Raw genomic sequence first — 21330 nt, 5'->3', positions numbered from 1 at the left:
GGTGTTTATTTGAAATGAAATGTTCAAAATAGGACTGCCAAATTTTGTAGACAGCAATGCAAAGTGTTATAAACAGCCAACTGCAATGGTAGCCCATTTTGCAGTCTATAATGTAGTGACCAGAAAAACAAAAATTACTTACCCTTTAGTAAATATCAATTCCCTTTTTTTTGTTCATCACCATCAAGGTGAAATTATCATTCGTTTGTTCATATCACATATGATGACATAAGTAGAGGTAAACATTGTTAAAACAGGCAACAGGCACAACACTGGTTCAAATTACAGCGGCACAGCAACACGGATACAAATATTTACACTACGCAACATTTCGCCAAACACACATCTTTGTTCGGTGCATGTTGGGGACTTTTTCTCGACTAAAGAAAAAAAAGTCCAACAGTACAGCCACCCCGACGGGGACTGTACTGTGAAATTTTTGGATAACTGCATTACATGCAATATCACAGAGCAGTTTCTGGGGACTTGCCTTTGACGAACGCCAGCGGACTGGTGGAATTTTAGAGAGTGAAGCAGTTTGCTCCCAGATTTCCCCCTGATAATAATAATCGAGGGCTGGAGTAAGATCGGGAAAAAGACATAATACACATGAAGCATCTGTCCTACACTTATTTTCATATATTTTTCTCTTCTAGTCTTCTAGCAGTTTGCTTGATTGCTTGTTTTCTTTTATACTATCAGATTGTTCAAAAGCTATATTAAATTCTTGCCTCTACTAATCTAATGGAATTATTATTATTTTTTAGGTGTCTTTTTCATTCCTGAACTCTACCCCTGCTATTACATTTCTCTCTCTCTCTCTCTCTCTCTCTCTCTCTCTCTTTCTCTCCCTGTCTCTGTCTCCTTCCTATATATATTTATCTCTCTATATCTCTATACATCATTAAACCTCTCTTGGTTCTACAAAGGTATTGCTTCTGATTCAATATAACATTGTACCTTCACGTACGTGTGCCAAATATTGCAGAAGATTTTACACATTTAGGTGTTACTTTAGCACATTCGTAAGTTCGAAAAAAGTATGAATTCATGTGTACACTGCACTATGTTTTGCTTAAACTTCATCCAGTTCAGTGATGAAAAAATAATATTCTTAGGGTTTGTTTGTTTTTTATCCTTTTATAATGTGCTCTGTCATTTAAGTTGTTCTATGAAAGAGTAAACAAACTAAGCACACACTCAGACACACACACACAATGTGTAGCACCTGACATTTGAAAACACTTCTATGCCATCACTAATGCTAAAAAAAAAAGTGTTTTTCTAAAGTGCCATAAAGAAAAAAGTGGTTTTCTTCAGTGCCATAATGAAAAAAGTCCCACAATTTCCCCAATAGAAAGAGCCCCAACTAGTGAAACAAGCCTTCAAATTCCTATGGTGCTATCATAAGATCTTTAGCCTGATAGATTCAGAGTAATGATGTAAATTTATCATGCCTAGATTCTGAAGAGTTGAATACAAGACATATTTCACTAAGTTAGACACTACCATTGTTCTCTGAAGTAAATAGAGAAATGCAACTACTTGGTAACAAAAAAAAAAACAAAAAAAAATCAAAACAGCCCAACAGCTCACAATTTAGATAGATTGTACTTAAAAGAATATGTTTGCCTCTTCACAATTTGCCTGGGTAACTGTCATTCATTAGTTTGAATTCAATTTTGCTCATTTACAAACCTGCCACTTTCCAATCATTAACAGAAACAGCGGTCCCACATTACTAATTATAATCTGATATCAGATCATCATGAAGTTTTAGTAACACATGCTGAACATACCAGCCCTCAAGACAGTCTTTCAAATTTCCAACAAGTTCCACTTTACAAATATGTACCCACAAGTGCCAGAATACTATGCGTCCCGACTTTTCATAAAAATTTTGCCTAGACTTGGTAGCCAGATTGAACAGAATTGTGCCAGCATAAAGGGTTGAAATTCACAGATTCCTTAATGATTATTCAAGGGCTTTTTTAGTCTTCTCTGTCAGTTTTTTTTTTTTTTTAATCTTTTATGTTCCAGAGTAAATGTCTAAAGACAGACAGACAGACAGATAGATGGACAGATAATAAGAAAAATATCCATTTCCTATGCAAGAAAAAAAATGTAAATCATGAAAAACATGTAAAACTTGCATCCCTCAATTCCAACAAAGTAATCACACTTCCAGGACTGCTAAGAAATAAGAAATATCAGACACATCAACACTTATGAACACTGATATAAAACAGGACATATTTGTTTGGTAATGTTGACATTATAACAGTGTTGTTACATTGTTACTAATTCACTACAATACTGTAGTTGTCTTAATTCAACCTATATATTCTACACTCCAGACTTATTTGTTTGGTAATGTTGACATTATAACAGTGTTGTTACATTGTTACTAATTCACTACAATACTGTAGTTGTCTTAATTCAACCTATATATTCTACACTCCAGACTTATTTGTTTGGTAATGTTGACATTATAACAGTGTTGTTACATTGTTACTAATTCACTACAATACTGTAGTTGTCTTAATTCAACCTATATATTCTACACTCCAGATCAAAGCTGATGTTGACTTCATGGTGGCTACCGACTTTGATAAAGTACACTCTGTTTTTACTGCATTGATGTCGTACAAATTATCTTACTTTTCTCCCTTCTCAAAATCCACACGGGCCTTAGAACTTTCACCAGAAAAGATCTAATGGAAAGCCATATCCGATTAGTGTGGAATCCTGTAGCCCAAGTCACTTTTTCTGCCAAGTTGCCCTTCTTCAAATCAAAATCATAATCGATCCATCTCCACCTTCATAAGGACAGGAGTATGCTTGAAACAATAGCAAAACCCAGTCAGATTTGTAAGGGGAAGGAAAAGTTCAACCTCCCCATTAAGGTTTGTTTCACAAAAGAATTTAAACAAGCAATAGCCCTCATGATGGCTTATTTTTCACAAAACATGAAATTATCGCTGCTTTTAAATGAATTATGTGAACAAATTACAGTCTTTCATCGTTACTATGTTTGGCAAGTTCTTAATAATGCCATCAACATACCAGCTGCTTTCCATTTTATTTTGCTTTCATTGTCTATTATGGGGTTTTGTTTTTGTTTTTTCCTTTGTGTTTCTGAGAAAAGTGACATTGGCTACAAGATGCCACTGATCCAAGGACAGAGAAAAAAACAACTACAGAGTTTCGCCAAACACATCACGAAAAAGAGTGTGTGTTGGGGACAGCATGTGCCATCCAACAGCAGTAAGATATGCTGTGAAAGAAGTTCTACTAAAACTGAGCACATGCGTGACGGGACTTGCCTTAGAAGAGCAGGTTTGCTTTGAACCAACTGCCCATTCCTTCTTACCAGCCCACCAGAAAATCCTCCGGGGACTGGTGTGTGAGGCTACTAAAAGACAGGACTGGAACAAAGAGAAAGATGGCTCGACTTCAAGAGGAGGTCCATAACGTCTTACAGAGGACAAACAAAGTCAGAAAAAAAAGTAACATTCTGAACAATGGGAACTAAAGGTTTCTGATATGAACAGAATGAGTCCATTAGCAAAAAAGAAAAACATGGACTTTCAACCAATAATTTGATATTGCACTCTGGCAATTTCCTTTGCATTATTTGCATTATCTCAACAACAAAAATTGACAGAATCAAAGCAGTGTAAAAGGCCCTTAGTTTCAATGTAGTCCAATGGCACAAATTAAAGTCTTGGTCATGTAACTTGTTTACCATACCATCTGAAATGGTGAACAGTGGAAATTCAAAACAGCAGTAAGAAAACTTTCTATCTACTGTTGTTCTTTTTTTTTCACTCAAGCACTATAATGAACTAAAAACTCCTCTTTTGTGTGTGGAAAGTTTGAGGTCTTCTTTCACCAGAGGAGCAAACAATTCCTAATCACCCATCAAACATGCTAATTTTATCCATGTCTTAATCTTGATTTTCCAATAATGCCAAAACACCTTCTTTGCATCAGTTTTGTCAGTGAGATACCATATTCAGCATGTAACCAAATATTTTTGAAGATTGGTAAAGAAAGAGAGCCAATACACTTTTCACTGAAAAAAAAAAAACCCAACAACTTCAAACGTTCATCAAACAAAATAATTTGATTCACAGTCAAAATGAGAATATAACATTTTGTGATCACAAGTGTGCATGTGCATTCATGTCAACTCAAAACATGACTGAACACCATTTTTGATAAGTCAATTGAACAATTCCATCCAAAAGGGTTAATACAAAGCAGTGTTCAGCATGGCATTGAGTGGTAATGTTACAGTGGCTATTCATTAGAAACCAGCTTAACTAGGATACAATTCTTTTGAATGATGGGCTTTCAAGATACAATTCTTCTAATTACAATCAGTGCTGAATGATTTATTTTTGAAGAGGTATCCAACACAAGTTTTACTTATTTGTAAAACCACCACGGGAAACAAAAAACAGTGGCCCGTACAGACTACTTTTCCATTAAGATGCACCTCATGTAAAATGCTTCATAGGGAAACTGCCTCACAAAACAAGTGTTTTTTTAATTTTTTATTTTTAATTCCATGAGACATCTAGACTTGTTGTATATGGCTCAGCTGTGTATATCCCAACAGAATTACCTGGCTGTAAAGAGTGATTCTTCTGTATATCTGATCTACTGTACATCAATTCTATAATCCAACGGATGGTACGAGTCTACCACAGATCTCCCAGTACATCTACAAGTGATTTGTTTCCACCAGTGTTGAGTCTATCATTAATATCTACACATCATCAAAGAAACCTCAGCTACATTACCTCAATTTTTGTTACAAGTGTCATAATTCCCTGCTCAATTATGCAGCAAAAAAATAAATAGATAAACAAAATAAATAATAATAATAATAATGCTAATGGTTGTCATCTTCTTGTGTTCTGACCCATAGATACAAATCAAATCTTGCAATCGAAATCTCTGTCTTTTCGTTTTTCTGGTAATGAGCAAATAATCCTCTGGACTGCTATCTACTGTCCACATTTTGATTCCTTCTAGTATGCAGTTTGATTTCTAAAATCCAAATTGTGTTCACATGTTACTTTATACGCTCTACAGGACACACAATTACGTATGGAGGGAGGAAAAAATGTTATGCAACAAATGAGCTGCACAGCATTGTATCTTCATAGTTTAGTTTCAACATTGAACTCCCAGAAAATACAGGACACAATTACTACTTCAATATGAGTATGGTTTTTTTTTGTTCAAACTACTATTGCAAAATAAAAAAATGGGGGAAAATTATAACGATCATTAATATTAACACTTAAGAAATAACTAGTAAATGATATACAGATTTTCTTTTATGCTCACAAGTGACTTGCCTTTTGGAAACACAAGTGATCAGCAAAATCTGTTTAAACCCGGATCTGGAAATGCAATAGGAAAGTAAGAGACAAGTCACACCAATTGAAGTACTCACACTGCAAAGACACAGTTTCCAGGCAAATAGAAATTTGCACAGTCATCATGCAATGTTAGCCTCAGAGCAGCAGAGTTATTGTGTGAATTTGGCAAAAAATGTGGTTACCATTACTCACACATCTAAAAATAGAAGTAATGGTAACTTTAAATAATAATCACATCCACCGAAAAATAGAGATGGCTGACCAAATCATAATGATCAAAATAAAAATGAAATGAGGAAATTCTCTTTCTTCCCTTTTGTTTTCAAATTTGGGTATATTCTTTCTGATAACTTTCTTTCTTTTTATAACTCAAACTATTAAACATCATATATGAAAACACATATTCTCAACACATATACTTTCTCTCTTTCACATATCAAATAAATCAATCACATTATCAGTTCAAATGAATGGATTTATTCACAATTCTCCATAATACAAGCAACATCTCTGCAAAGAAACATAATTGGATAAACTGCTTAATGTACAATACAAATATTCAAAGAGAAAGCATCAAACCTGATGTATTGGGGGGAAAATCCAGGCATTCCATTGCAGACGAGATGAAAGAGTTTTAACATCACTGGACAAACCAACTTGGGTAAATTGCCAATAAATTCACAATAACAACTTTATCCAACATTATTTGCAGACAATTATTACTATATACAGCATACTCACGTGAGAACAAACTCCTGTGTACCAGTGAAGAGTAATTTTCAGGGAAGGTGTTGGGGGTTGAGTAAAATTTTTTTGCCATACCATAGCAAAATAAGGAAATACGAATACTCCAGTCTATGCGCACATGTTAAATGTGGAGAAATATAGTGTTGCATGCTAAAATATTGTGTTTTCATTTTTAGTGTGGATATCTGTTTGGTGATTTATACATGTGGTCTCTGAATGACAAAAACACAAACAAAACAACAAAACAAGACCATAAGAAAAAAAAAAAAAACCCTGTAAGTTATTCTAAAACATTCCAACTAGTATAATGAGTACAAAAATTACTATATAATAAGTCATCCGGCTATTTCAATCTTGTTTTGTTTAAAACATACAAAGTTTGACAAGCATGCGTGGAAATAATAATAGGCTGACATAATTCATTTATAGTCACCATTCATGGCTGAAAGGGTTTGTGATTTTGAAGAGTTTCACTGACATAAGAAGTTTTAAGAGCAAATCAAGAAAACAGCATGACACATCAATGATTGTCTGTGGAAAGTTTACCACACATATTCTCAAAAAAAAAAAAAAAAGAAGAGTAATCATAATGTATCTCTCTCACAAATACATATAAATGAAATATTTTTACAAGACATTTTACAAAGGAAAATATCCCTTTTCTTCCATCTTATCTTCTTCTCCCTTTCTGTCTATCCTATCTTCTTCTGCTACCGGGTTCATGTTGCTGATCCCAGAAACTAGGGAAGTGTGCTTACCATTTTGATTTGGCACTCTATCTGCAAAGCGACACATCTTGTACAAACCTTTATCCCTTTTGCCACATTTACATTTACTTTTCCTTATCTCTTTCTCTGTGAACACTTCACTGCATCATAATCCAAGCATCTCATGAGCTCAACCTTTGAACTGTGACATCACTTTACAACCCTACCTTTTGCTGGAGCTACTTACCATTAGTTGGCTTGTTGTTCAATCCCTACAACTACAGACTGGCACGAAAGTACACAAGGTAAATTATCTGGACATTGAGAGGACAGTAGGCATCATATCTACAAGTTTAGAAATTGGGCAATCTGGCCTTTGAAAAGGTTGATAACAAACTTTCAAGAACTTGGGGAATACCTTTAGAACAAAATGAAACAAAATATATGGATAGAAAGGCCACAATATAGTATGGCTTGAAATAATCAAGGTTTGGCTCGAACTCATATTGTCTTTCCTAAATACTTTCTAACACAGAATAATCTATCTACTCACTTTCAATTCTGAGGTATTTATGTCGCTTTCATGCAATATGATGCCTGCTATCACCATACCAATGTTGCCATTATTGTGCAAATGAACAAGGTCAATGAAGTATTACATTACTACAGGTATTTCTTTAAAAAAAAAAAAAAAGATGTGTGAATCATTTCGTCAAAGACAACAAGTGCCTTTTAGGAGAACATCTCCTTCGAAATGACAGGCAATCATTCAGGAAAAGTGATGGCAGTTTACGACGACAAATCGTTCCACTCATACTATAGATGCATAAACCCTGAAAACTACCTGTGAGCTGTGGTGTAACACTCCCCCGTTCCAACTACTCAGTCTGGATCACTTTATAGAATGCCATGAAATGGGGGGGGGGGGGGGGCATCAAGGCCATGGAGCACAAAAGTTTACCCCTAGACAAGGAATTTTCACATTGACATTGTTGTGCCATTGAATCACATACCCATTCTCTGGATTGTAATAAACATGTTCCTCTCCCTCCCCCCCCCTCCCCCCCCCCCTCCCCTCCCCCCCCCCCCCCCCCCCAGGTGAGCAGATTGGATGCTCTCACAATAAAATGACAGTCAAATTTCCAAATTCTCCATGTTACATTTTGTCCTCTGCAGGCTTCCTTAAAAGCATGCAAAGAATGTGAGAGACAGCAGAAATGTAGGATCATTTTATAGCAGTCCTTAAGAAGGGTGGCCTTTGGAGGAAGGGGTATACTGTACACCACAGCTACAAAAGCTGACTCCTACTTGCAACAAGGGTACTTACAGTACACGCCAGATGAAAATGAGGAACAAGGTATCCAGGTTGTTTGATGCACAATTGACTTTAAAAAAAAACATGTAACGAATTGGAAAAAATGAACTTGTCTTTCTTAGCAGATGCTAGGCATAGAAGTGTTCCTTAAATACATAATATGGTGCTACTGACAATGACTAAACTTAAACGTATGTGAACACTATTGAATTACTGGCAGTCAAAACGACATTGTTATTTGTGATGTGTGAGCATGTATGAAACTTACAATGCTAAATAAAACTGCAACTTGCGCACCAGCACACGGTAAGTGCACAAATTTGTACTTACATGTGATTGTTACTCTGACGAGTCAACCTGCACAAAAGATTTCTGAAGGTCATTCCTTAATTTTGTTGCATACACGACACACTGTACAAATGTAAAATTTTCATATCATATCATATCAAGGTGGAATAAGGGGTCAAACACCTATATTACTTCACACCTGAGCTATGCAAATTTAAGAAACAGGAGACAATAGAGAACACCAATTCAACTGTGTTTGATGCAGCAAAGGACTCAGTTACACAAAAGTAATGTTTAAATTCAAACGCACAAAAACACATACACACACAAAACACACAAAGGAAATATCATGTGACTCTGAACACCTCAGAATATGGCAATACACGCTGCATTGGTGTTTATGTTTGACTTTAAACATTACTTATTTTGTAACGGAGTCCTGATCCATCCATATCCGAGCATCCTTTGAAAAAAAAAAAAAAAAGAACTTGTCTGGTTAGAGTTTAATCTCCTTTTAACACAACAGCCCTGTGTAAAATGAGACTTATCATGAGTGCAAGTTAGCTTAAACAGACGCTGTCATAGAAAGAGGAAATAAGTCTAAAGGAAATTTTGCTCGTTGTCACGGTAGCTGGTACTTCTGTACTTCTGCCAATGACCATCAGGACAAGTCTGCTATGCAACAGGGCCATGCACATTTGAGATCACACAGCAAGCTCTAACATGGGAGGGAAGTGGGAGTGGATTACTGCTATGTGTAGAATAAGTCCAACCTTCTAGCAGACACTTCTCCAGACACCGAGGGCGCCTTCTGCCGACTGCTGGCTCTCAGTACATTCTTCCTCCGCCGGGCATCATGTGAGGGGGTAGGTTGGGGGGCACGTTAGGAGGGCGTCCCCCAGGCATCGCTCCTGGCATTCCCCCGTTCATGCCCCGCATGTCCTGGGGAGCGCCTGGGAAAGGGCCGGGGGGCATGAAGCGTGACATCGGGGGCATGTTCTGAGGCATTGGAGGCATACCACCAGGGACCCCGCCTGCAAGAAAACAAACACAAGTTGAAGTATAATTAACATTCAGTAAAACTATTAAAAGGCAGAGGGAGGAACCACATTAACAGTGTTATGACTCACAGTCAAATCACAAAAATGTCTTTGTAATCCTAGCAATGGCATACACACAGACAAACCAAACATAAAGATAATTATGAACAAAGTTATAGAAATGATTTAAAACAAAGTTCCATAGATTGATGTAATGTGCACACTCTCTGGTAAAGAGTACCCTAATCCTCTTCCATTCATTGCAACAACACAGAAAACATGGAGAATTGCATAATCCATTACCTGGATGTTCCATTGGCATCATTCGCTGAGGGGGCATACCCATCCCACCTGAACAGGCAAAAGAAAGAAGAAAACAAGACACTGTGAGCTTCACTTTCGACCAAATCACTCAAAGAGTTTACATTCACTAAATATTTGCTATAAAAGCAACAAATAGCCTGCCTAATCCGCACTTTAACCTTTCAATTATCTCAAAACCAATAACTCATGACTTGCTACAATGCAAACTGAATGCTCCTCAAGTTAACATAAATAGCCTATGTCTCAGCAGGAGATAAGATAGGCGTGTCAGTATCAGCATAGGGTGTTTTTCTCAAAAAGTGTTCACTCACATAGAGCAAAGGGCAGCAAAACATGAATATATGCTTCCAAGATCTATGCAAACCAAGTGAGAATACACACCAAAAAGGAGTAGAAAGGGAGACTTATCATTTACAATCCTTCTCACACATGTTCCCTACATTAGTCTTTTGGCTCTGTTAACAGTAACATCCAGGTACTGAGGCACCCAACATCCACTTACTCACTAGTCTTTACAATTGAGGAGGAAAAGCACAAATACTGAATGAGCACCGGTTTAAATTCAACTTAGTAGGCTCAACAGTCACAATGATAAGACACTGCTTTTCCAATTCTTCCCATAAACTTTCAAATTTTGAATAAGCTGATGCAATCATGAGTTTCTTTTCTTTCTTTTTTTTTTTGAAGATTGTTCATGCTGCATAGCAACAAGAGTTAAGTATATGTAAGAAATCTTGCTACTCTACCTTTGCTGACTGAGGGGAAGAGAAAGGAAAGCACCAGAAGCTTGTGGTGCAGTATGAAGCAAAAGGGGGTGGGGTCCTTACCTTGAGGTGGCATTGGCATAGGGCCCCTCATTGATGGGGGCATCTGGCCCATCATGTTACCTGCCATACTAGGCTGGGGCGGGACAGGGGGCCGGGGAGGAGTTGGCATGGAGGCGGGCGGGGCCGAGGACACCGGTGGAATGAGAGACTGCGGGGTCGATATCGGCGGGGCTGGGGGTTTGGTCTTCTTGTACTTGGGGTTGGTGGCACGGATCTCCTCCTACGTACGAAAGACAAACACCGAGATGAACAACTCTGCAGAGTTCACACCCACTAGAGCATCCATTACACCATGATGAAACGTATCTGTGTAATATTAAAGCTACCTGGCAGTAAATGTGACATGATTCAATTGCTATCACCTCATAGTGAACTTAAAATGAGTTCTTAATTGCTCTTCCTTTCCAAACTTTTGCATTTCGGCCACCAGTAATGAAGCTGACTGACACAATGACTTACAACTCTTCATACCTGCAAATCATCAACAACAAATTGAAATGCCACAGCAATGCATTCGATGCACCAATTTTGAACTGGACAGTCTGTCACGTTTTAACAGCTGGGCTCTAGCACCAATGAATACATTCAAGTCCTGAACTAAGAGTGAAGCATACACCATCTCAAACTTTTATTGGATTGGAACAAATGCCTGCGTTGTTCGACCACACACAATACAAAAGAGCAGTATAATATCTTCATATTCACATTTACTATTCTTCACTGCATCTTATTACATGTGTGCAAGTAGATTCGAAAACTGACAAACCTCAGGGCTGAAATTCAGACCAACATGGATTTTCCCCTCACAGCTGACTGGTACTTACCAAGGAGCGCTCATCATCGGGATGAATAATATTACTATTTGAACTTGTGTTGATGGTGCTGGACTTGGGCTTGCTGCTGCCTCCGCTTCCGCTGCTGGCGGCCGACTGCGAGGGGGACTGTCGCTGGGCGGTGGGCTGAGAGGTGGGCTTGGCCTCCACTGTGGGCATGACTGGGGAGGAGGTCGCTGCCGGGGCTGGTCTGGGCGGGGCAGCTGCCGCCATCGCCGCTGGGAATGTTGGTTTGGGTGGAGCCGTGGGCGGGGCCGCTAGGTCTGGCTTTGAGCTGGTACTGCCGGGAGAGCTCGCCACTGAGGTTGCAGTCTGTGAAAGACAATGACAGTGATCACATGAATTTATAGTAAAATTCAAACTTGGTCACACCATGGATCCAGTGTCCCAGCAAACAAGCCATTGGAAATTAAATAAAATCTGAAGGCCTCAGGTAGGAAGAAAACTGCCTGTGAATATGACAGCAAAATAAAGATACAGACTGTCCTCTCAAACTGATTTATTGTGGCTAGTTTTACACAACAAAAGTTAGAAATAAATACAACTATATGGCAGAGAGAAAAGTAAATTTTAAATGGGCTCCACATCAATCTATGAAGTTAAATGGTACATGGTACAACATGTACTGTAAAAATATTTCATATGAGAGCAAGTCCATGTGATTGCAGACTACTCACAGCAGCAGCACTAGGGAAGAGGGGTTTGGCAGCCGGTGGTGCAGGAGCCGGTGCTGCCGGAGCTGGGGGTGCCGCGGTGGCTGCTGGTGGCATCGTTGGCCCAGCTGGCACACCCATCGCCATCCCCGGGGCTCCCGGCCTTGTCATCAGGCCAGGCACACTGGGCACCTGGGCTGCAGCGGTGGACATGGCCGCCTGGGAGCTCGGCTGACCGGGAACCATGGACATCATGGAATGAGGGGGCATGGGAGGCATCGGTAGGCTAATTCAGAGAGAAAAAAAAATAAATCACAGGGCTTGTGTTCCATTATAAGTCAATTCAAACAAAGAAAATATGACACATTTTACAATAGCATGTAACAGAGCAATGCATGAGCATCAGAATGTGCATCTTGCTTACCAAACCTTACAGATGTGATTAGAATTACTGACCGCTGTAGAGACCAAGGTACCTTGGAAACTTTACAAGATCAGGGCCCCGTTGCTAGAAACTTTGCGTTTAAACGCAACTTGCAACTGATTGTCACTGGCCAGTCAAAATCATTGTTGCATGCATGTCTTGTTAATAGGGCAGACCCTGAGCCAATCAGAATGGTTGTTTAAAAATTAGCAATTATTTGCAATTGATTGCAACTTTCTTGCAACGGGGCCCAGCTCCAACACCAATGATCTCGTAAAACAATGTCATCAATTGCATCATTAAAAAAAAAAAGTGATTGACAGAGAAAGCTAATCTTTCTTCTCAGAATACTTCAGACTCTGAGAGTATATGTAATCATGTGGCTATTTCTAATGAGAAGGTACAATTTTGCCAAGAATCTGCAGGAATGAGCATGACAATTGCTCAATAACTGTGGCTGATATCACTCCAAATGAACTTCGAAAACAAACACATGCCAAAAACAAACGACAAGATACAGCTTAGGAAATGTCAAGTTCCTGGCAACCACAGTCTTTCTGATACAGTAATGAGTGACTTACCCTTGGAATCCCATTGGCATTCCAGGCGGCACAAATGGAGGCATTCCTGGCATGGGAGGCAGGGCCGGGAATCCTGCTGGTGGCATCGGTGGAGGGGGCATCTCGGGCAAACCCGGGAGACCCATCGGGCCCCTCGGGACGGGCGGCATACCGGGCATGGCGGGCATCCCAGCCAGTCCCGGCATGAGGGCGTTCCCGTGGCTGGACACTGCTGCAGCTGCCTCTTGGGGCTGAGTGTTGGAGCTGCTGGGGCCAGCCTTTTCCCCTCCACCGCCACCTCCACCTCCTGATGATGCCGGTTTGTTGGCTTGTTGTGCTGTTAAGAGAGAATACAATTGCTCTCAAGTGATCTCGTCACATCACACACATCCTCAATCTCTACTATCAGATTTTCTCTGCAATGTTAGGCATACACTTTACCCACATTGAGAAATCGAAAACAGACTGTTTTGATAGTGCAGAATATCATCAATGTAATATCTCTCATGACATTATTTTTATGGAAACCGAGTATATCTTTAGCACATCAGTGAGAGAACTTTGAAACTTTACTTTTCTTCCAACACTTGAAGAAGACAACACATAAAAGTGCACACACATGAAAGATTGACAAGAAACTAATTTGAAGACAAGAATCAAGACTCTAAAGTAACTCTGAAATAATCCCAGTGACTAGTCTTTAACAATCAAGGACAATGACAAAGCAATAAATCATAATTACAAGCTGTATATGAAAGTGTGCAATCTCAATAGTCATTAAACTGATTTCTTTTTCTCTAGTGATTTTTTTTTTTTTTTTTACACTTCTTTTTCTGGAAAGTTTCTTCATCAACTTGTCAGCTCCACTTACCGACTTGTCTTTGATGTTCTAGCAAGTCTTTCTCCGGGATCCCCTCCATCCCGTAGATCTCAACTTCTGTATCTTGCCTATGAGGTAGTGCATTGGGAATCTTATCTATATTTTCTTTATGAACCTGTTGATTTAAAAAGAGAGGACAATGTTACAAGCGTGACAAACAGAAATAGGAAAAATGGAACAATATATCCCTTGTTGTAATGCCTTGTATTTTCCACACTGAAAATCAAAATAAGAATTGTTAATCATTTTACAGCTTCCTTGGTCAAAATTATTTCAATACAAAAAAAAAAGTTGAAAATTATTAAATCTATACAGATCGACTAGCCAGCATAAGTGTTATAAGTGTGATATTTACTTGTTACAAGGTGGCTTTGAACAGCCAAAATGAAAGTTTAAAGACAAATCACGAGCAAGTCTAGCATTTAGAGTTGCATGAAGAGGAAATCATATTTTCAAGCTTGTGGAAGGAAAACGAATAGAATCAAACCATGCTTTCTTCATCAATGCTAATTAAAGTCTGACATCCAACGATATGCCCAAATGTAAGACAAATTTCACTTTCACAGATCCCTATGCATTGCACACACCCATCCCCACCAACAGGCATGGTATAACTGATTCAAACTGACACAAGTGAGAGACACTATTAATCAATGCCTATCCTTCTGTTTTTGAAAGATGTAATTTGTTTCATTCATGATGAAACTATGAGGAACAAAACCTTAGCTTACAGATTGATACAAACCCTAATAAACCAACAAATAAAAAATAACTAGTGATATGAATGTACAGTGGACTCCCATAATAACGAGGTCCTCAGGACCGGTAGTTTTCTTTTGTTATATTGAAATTTCATTGAATATAACAGAACATATAAACAATAGAAAAACAGAGAGCCGATAATTTTACGACCTGGAATTTTATTTTGTCGTTTTAAACCCGATTTTCGTTATTACCGAGTTCACTACAATGGGAGTGCACTGTAGTCCATTTGGAGGAACTGCAATATACACTTTACCAGTTCTAGAGAGTGTACTTTAAGTCCATGTTAACATGTGCTGAAACACACATTTGGGGGTGGGAAACAACACACACAATAACACTTGTAGGATGATAGTAGATATTTGCATATCATATGCAAGTGCCCAATGTAATGCATTATGCCCTGCAGAACACTGTATTCTTACCTGCATGCAATGTATAACCAGCCCAGGTCCTGTGTAGAGTTTCTTGTGACATATATGGCATTTGAAATGTTTTGCTTTCTGGTGCTGAATGAGGATCTTCTCATCATCAAAGTCTCTGTTGCAATACCTGGTAAGTCGAGTCTGGTTAAGAAATATTCTCTCGACTCATACAGTCACATGATAAATAAGCCTTTTAAAAATAGATGCATCATTTTATAATCCACCATAACGTTAAAGTATAGCAGCAGTACATGTCTATGAATCATATGTGAAATATTCAAGACAGTCAAATATTCTGATTTACATAATACCAATATTAGAGTCTACAAAGAAAAAACAATCAGTAAAGTTATCATTTCTTATTCTATCATTCTGAGTACCGTCACTGCCCAATCATTCTGCAATGCTTATTACCTCCACCAAGGGAGGAGGTTATGTTTTCAATGGCGTTGGTTTATTTGTTTGTTTGTTTGTCTGTATGTAAAATAACTCAAAAAGTTGTGAACGGATTTGGATGAGATCAAATGCGAACTTGTACTTTCAGCAGCGGACTTACGTTTTAAACTTACAGTTGGGTATGATATGGGGGAGTCACATTTACATTTGTAAATGCAGGCCTAGGAGCATAACCTGTAGATAGATGCCAGTTTTCCATCAGAGTGGCTGGATAATTTCAGATGATGTGCATATGCTACAGATTTTGTAGCATGGCTAGGTGTACGTACATTCATATCAGGCAGTAGCAAGCTAGTAGGGAATCATTAACTGTGTGATTTCTTTGTGCGATTTTCATTGGGCTGTGAAAGCCGTCACAACTTGGCAATCAAATCTAAACGTTTGCTTTGCGGGCTTTGGATTATCACTTATTCGGTCGATTTCACTAAGTCCAAGGTGAGGCCACAAGGCCACAACAGTGTCCTACTCACAGCACAGTCTACATCCGCATCCCACCAGTAAAGTACCCGCACCTCGTCAGGGGCCCTATTAACATCACAGTTAAGAAACAAGGGTCTAAGAAACTGGATTTTTTGTTGTTTTCCCGATATTCATGGATTTTGAAAATATGTCCTCACCTATAATAGAACTTTCGCAAGCCGATGTGGGCCACCATTTTTCTGGAAGTGGATGTTATGATTAAAAAAAAATCAGAAAAACACGAGACATCAACAACACCGCCAGAATTGCGATCCTTGTTTGCAGCCGGCGCAAGTGCGCCAACTATTTTCACGTGTTTTCGCAACAGGAATTGGCGCTCACGCAATGTTCGCGAGCCATGTGAAGGTATTCGGCTGAAGATCGCGGAGCATGCGCGTATTGCATAGGAATAGATTTGTACATCGTGCCGCAAGCCGAGCTACATTGGCATTGTACCAGTATTAAAGGCGCATATCGGCGAAAACTCTTGCCGGGTTTTGCCCTGGTCAATCTACAATTTGTAGACCACTGCGTTTGTCATTGTTCATATTTTTTATGATAACAATAGCGTTTATAAATAGGCAATAATCTTGTCTCTGTTTAATATATGAAGTGGTTGAAAATAATTTGCACGATTTGTTTCCAGTGTGGAAAAACCCTTAAAAAGAGTGTCGGATCACGCCCTTCCTACCTTTGGACCATTGCGTGCCCTATCTCACAACACGCAACTCCCATAGGACGCCGTGCAAATGCGAGGTGTGCCGATTTTGGCAAGCGATTTTGAGCCGGATTTTGCCTTTACTGCATTTTCCACAGTCGATGCCGAAATCAAATCCTAACAAATTTGGTATCATATGAAAGAAGAAGTTTGCCTCCATATTGTATTAGAGCGCTGGTATGTGAATCCGCCAATAACTTGGTGTAAATGTTGTTAGAAACACGTTTATCCTCATATCTCAGCATCTGCTTCGGTACTTGCACCAGTATGTAGCATGCGAGTAGTTTAGGATCCGCTGAATCCGATGCAGTGCAATTAGTTTTTCGCTAGCTCCACGTATTCGACTGTGGATTTTGCCTTGAAAGCACCCCTTGCAATAATTTTTCGGCTACAGCGAACGTTTAAGGCGTGGCTTCGTATGCAAGGATCCATGGTAACTTTCGCGTACTGGGGCCATGTATATCTAAATTCAACACGCAACGCAGCCACATGGCATTCGCGGCGCGAAGCTGGATTGCGTGTGCATGCTGTGTGTGTGTGTGTGTGTACTGTACTTATACATACGGCCGCGTCTGTTGCCGTGTGCGTGTGCTACTCGCTGCCATGCACAGCCAGGGCAAGCGCTGTCAACCGCTTGTGATGCAACGCTACCCCGGTCGACAGCACGATGTTTGATATACACACCGATTCCACTAAATGCCATGTGCCTTCGCGTGTAGACTCTATACATACAACCACAGTCACAAACAAAACATTACTGATAGCATTGACTCTCGCTTTTCTCAGACAGCCGATGTGGCCGTTATCACACGAGTTATCCACGCAAACAAACAAGTTGTACGTAGAGCCACACAGGCCTACGTGTGGAAGATACGATTGAACAGGAAACTGTGAGTACAATCGAGTAGACCTACTGCAAATGCCGATGTTTGTTACTGAACTTCAAAACGAGGTTATTTTCAAAAGATTGCTACAGCCTAGGCTCTTTTGTCATAAATGCTTGAATGAATGGTGGTAATTTGGCATCATTTTCATGCAAGTGGCTGCTGGACGATATGCTTCCTGTGCTAGCTGGTGAGATTAGACTGCTGCTGAAATGTACCGATACTGGCGCACGATGGCGAGGCTAGCTGCTGGAGGCAGCATACTAGCACTGCGCGCGCTGTAGTAAAGGCATGGGCACGATCGGCTGGCGCATATCTAACTATACACAGCCCAGTCGCCGCTGTACATACGTAGCGCGACAGGGCTGTACCAACGAAGCTCCAAACACGAAGAGGGTCCAACGATCGCATGCGATCGGATTGAATTTTGATACTTTAGATCATTTTTTTGTCACTTCAAACTCATCTGACGAACAAAATGATAATGAGACTTCATATCTATGCTATGAATATTGAAATTTAGATTTAATAACTTACCTAAAATGATGGTTATATGCAGCATGTGTGAACGGTTCACGAACGGCACATCGTCTTTCACGCCAGGCCATTTCCAATATCCGGGAGGTCACAATGATCTGAATGCCCTTTCAAAAGGTCGCGCTGTCGACCGTGCTGCTACACCAACACTCAAGCAGCGCATCGCACGCACGCAAAAGATTTCCGCAGAGATCAAGGCGCCACTTTCTGCAACGATGAACCCCGACGGTGTTAGGGAATCCGCCAGAAAGTATCATTTTTTGGTTCCACGGACTTATTACGAGGGCCCTCAATGGACTTACGAACCTTCTGTAATACAAGCATGCACTTAAGGTGAGTAACGTTTGGTAACGTGTACATTGTTTATAAAGAACGTATGAATTTTCATAAGTTTTGTAGTTGTGTTGTGGTTCCCCACTTTGTAGGTGCCCGCTCGTTGGTCAGACGCTGTATTCGCGTAGCGTATTAACAGCGTCTGGTCGGGCTAGCGCATATCATTCTTCGCTCGCATGCTGGCAAACAGAGCTGACAAGTTTCAGAGCACATGCATGCTTTCGCGCTAGCTTCATCGCGACGGTGGGGTTGCGTGGGTCTGCAATGTAAACAACTGCGCCGTGTGGTATGCGTAGCGAGCACGTACGTACACACACACACACACACACACATACAAACACCACAAGCGGTGTGACGACATTGTGGGGGAGTGGCTTCTGCGCTTGTTACGCATATTTTCTAACCGCTGTACGCTCATTATCCGGTCGCTACTTCAGATCCACATGCGAATGCAACTTTTCGGGTAATGATTCGGACACATTTTCGAACGTGCTCATCAAAAAAGGGGGTAATATTGCTGTGATTTGAAAGTTAAATTTCTCTCGATAGAAACATCATTTCGCCATGAAATTTGAAATGTGTCTTAATGATGTAATTCTCTTTCATATTAAAATAGTTCACAATTCGTTTTTCAGAGAATTTCAAGTTACAAAAATGCTTCAGTCACCCTACCTTAAAACTGCCACAAATGGGATATTTTACTCTAGAACTATCTAACGTTACTAATCTAGCCACTCCAAACAGTTACAGTACGATTCCTATAGATCTAAAAATAGTTCCATTTGTTGAATCTTCAGCATTTTTTTTTTTTTTTTCTTTACGCGATCACGGCGAGTGGGATGGGATTTCATAGAATTTCAGTGATGTAGGTAACACCTAGTATTAATGATTTAAACATGCATAAACATTAACTACGAGGATGATGAGGAGCGGGTCACTCAAGTAAATTTATAATTTAGGCCTACTTTGTATGCATGTGTCTGTGATGCGAGGCCACGCCGCGACGACACTAGTCACTACAGTACATACACTACACTGTATAGCTGAGTAGGCCTAGGTTCCTACTACTGAGCTTCTACTACAATAAAGTGCAACATGTACGCGTAGAATTGACGTAGGCCTAGACGAGTAGAAGCACTCGACAACGTAACCTAGCGAAACGATGTTCATACTTGATATAAAAGCATACATTACTTGAAAATCACTCTCACATGCATGTGTAACAGTACTACAAAGGATACCAGCACCATGGCCGCATTGGCTTCTTCTTCTTTCGTCCCATTTTGAGAGAGATTTACGGGAAACTTTCCACTACCTGGAGGTGATGCCTACGCCGCAAGCGTGCATAATAATACAATACAGTGTGTATCGCACATCCTTTACATTGAGTGCATGCATGCACGCACGCAAGTAAATACACTACAAAGAGATTATACCTATAGAGTAAGTAGTCGCCATACGCGTGCGTACAAATAGTGCGTCCAAAATTGAAGAGGGAGCGCACACTCAGCTCCTGGCACTGGATCTAAGTCTACGTTCAAGTCATATCTTCTCATATCATATCTGGAGTGATATGTTATTCTTCATTACACATTTTCATTTTCAGAATCGCAATGTGGTTAATTGTTTAAATATTAGTTTCTGCGATGATACCATATCATTTGAACCATTTAGTAGAGTCCAGACCTTTTTGCTGTTCGCAAAATTAACAGTGGGAACTTGGGTGTAGACTAGACAGTAGTTGAGCACTATGACGTTTGTTTCGGGTAGGACTGTATGGGCACGGATCCGACCCCGCGTCATTTGACGTCATTCATGAATATTTATAATTTTGGGAGATTCCTTGGGGGCGGGGCATGCAGCGCACGGAAAACACGTGGACACGTATTCAGTAATTTTTTTTTTACGTCCATTACAATGGGTATCTCCCTAAAACAATAGTGTAAAGTGTACTGTCGGAATGCCGCGCAGCGCTCTAACATCTTCAGTAAGCCAAAGCCATACTGTTTCTTTGATGCTGGGATCGCCAAGTGACATGAAGGTTTGTTACTTTTGCCCATGATAACTATTTCGCGCATGCAGACAATTGAATTAATGTGATAAAAATGTGTAAATTGTGCATATGATTATGATGAACATGCATGTCGAAAAATATTACTTGACTTTTTTTCGGCCTCCAGCCAGCTTTGCCCAAGCTGAACCCGCGCCCAATCCGCGCTTTTATGGTGATCGAGAGATTAGTACTAACACCTCCGTGGCGATACCGTGTAGAGTGACGGAATTCAATACATATTTTCAACAATATTCCTTCTTTTTATATTCAGATTAGTTGGAAAAGCAAAAAAAAAAAAAAAAAAGAAGACAAAAAACAAAACAAAGCAACAACAACAACAACAACAACAACAACAACAACAACCTTCCAAGCCAAGATTCTGGTTATAGGCCCGAATACTGATAGTTCGCTGAAATTAATGCGATACATCATAGTGGATATCCACGGGTCAGCATATTTTTTACTTAACTGTGACTACATTTTTTTTTTCTTTTTTTCTCTCTTGTCACTTTTTTATGTTTTATTTTTCAGTGCTTTGTTCAATAAAAACATTAAAGAAAAGATGCTGGTTATGACATCATAATAAGTCAATCATTGCTAAAGTACTACACTGTAATATGACTAACAAAATACATTTGAATGCACCCTGCCGAAGACCGAGCAAAACTTGCATGTTCCTTAAATCCTTAGGGCCTAATGTCACCCA

General features: G+C 39.6%; 1 protein-coding gene and 1 long non-coding RNA gene across 2 annotated transcripts; both read right to left on the bottom strand.

Annotated features, from left to right (window-relative positions):
* Positions 1-209: 209 nt before the first annotated feature.
* Positions 210-7762, bottom strand: LOC140231440 (uncharacterized). Its single transcript, XR_011901440.1, has 3 exons — positions 5376-7762; positions 3327-3428; positions 210-576 (listed from the first exon to the last, which is right to left on the bottom strand). It is a non-coding gene; the product is annotated as an uncharacterized lncRNA (long non-coding RNA).
* A 1109-nt stretch (positions 7763-8871) lies between these two features.
* LOC140231919 (uncharacterized) lies at positions 8872-19904 on the bottom strand. Its single transcript, XM_072312066.1, has 9 exons — positions 19813-19904; positions 15185-15311; positions 13989-14112; positions 13139-13454; positions 12158-12419; positions 11472-11792; positions 10648-10867; positions 9800-9847; positions 8872-9490 (listed from the first exon to the last, which is right to left on the bottom strand). The coding sequence occupies exons 1-9, from the start codon at positions 19851-19853 to the stop codon at positions 9285-9287; spliced, it is 1665 nt and encodes a 554-aa protein (XP_072168167.1). The 5' UTR covers positions 19854-19904; the 3' UTR covers positions 8872-9284.
* Between the last annotated feature and the right edge of the window lie 1426 nt (positions 19905-21330).

This window comes from Diadema setosum, chromosome 8 (genome assembly GCF_964275005.1).
Source record: "Diadema setosum chromosome 8, eeDiaSeto1, whole genome shotgun sequence".
NCBI lineage: Eukaryota > Metazoa > Echinodermata > Echinoidea > Diadematoida > Diadematidae > Diadema > Diadema setosum.
This window is presented reverse-complemented; position numbering and strand designations above follow the sequence as displayed.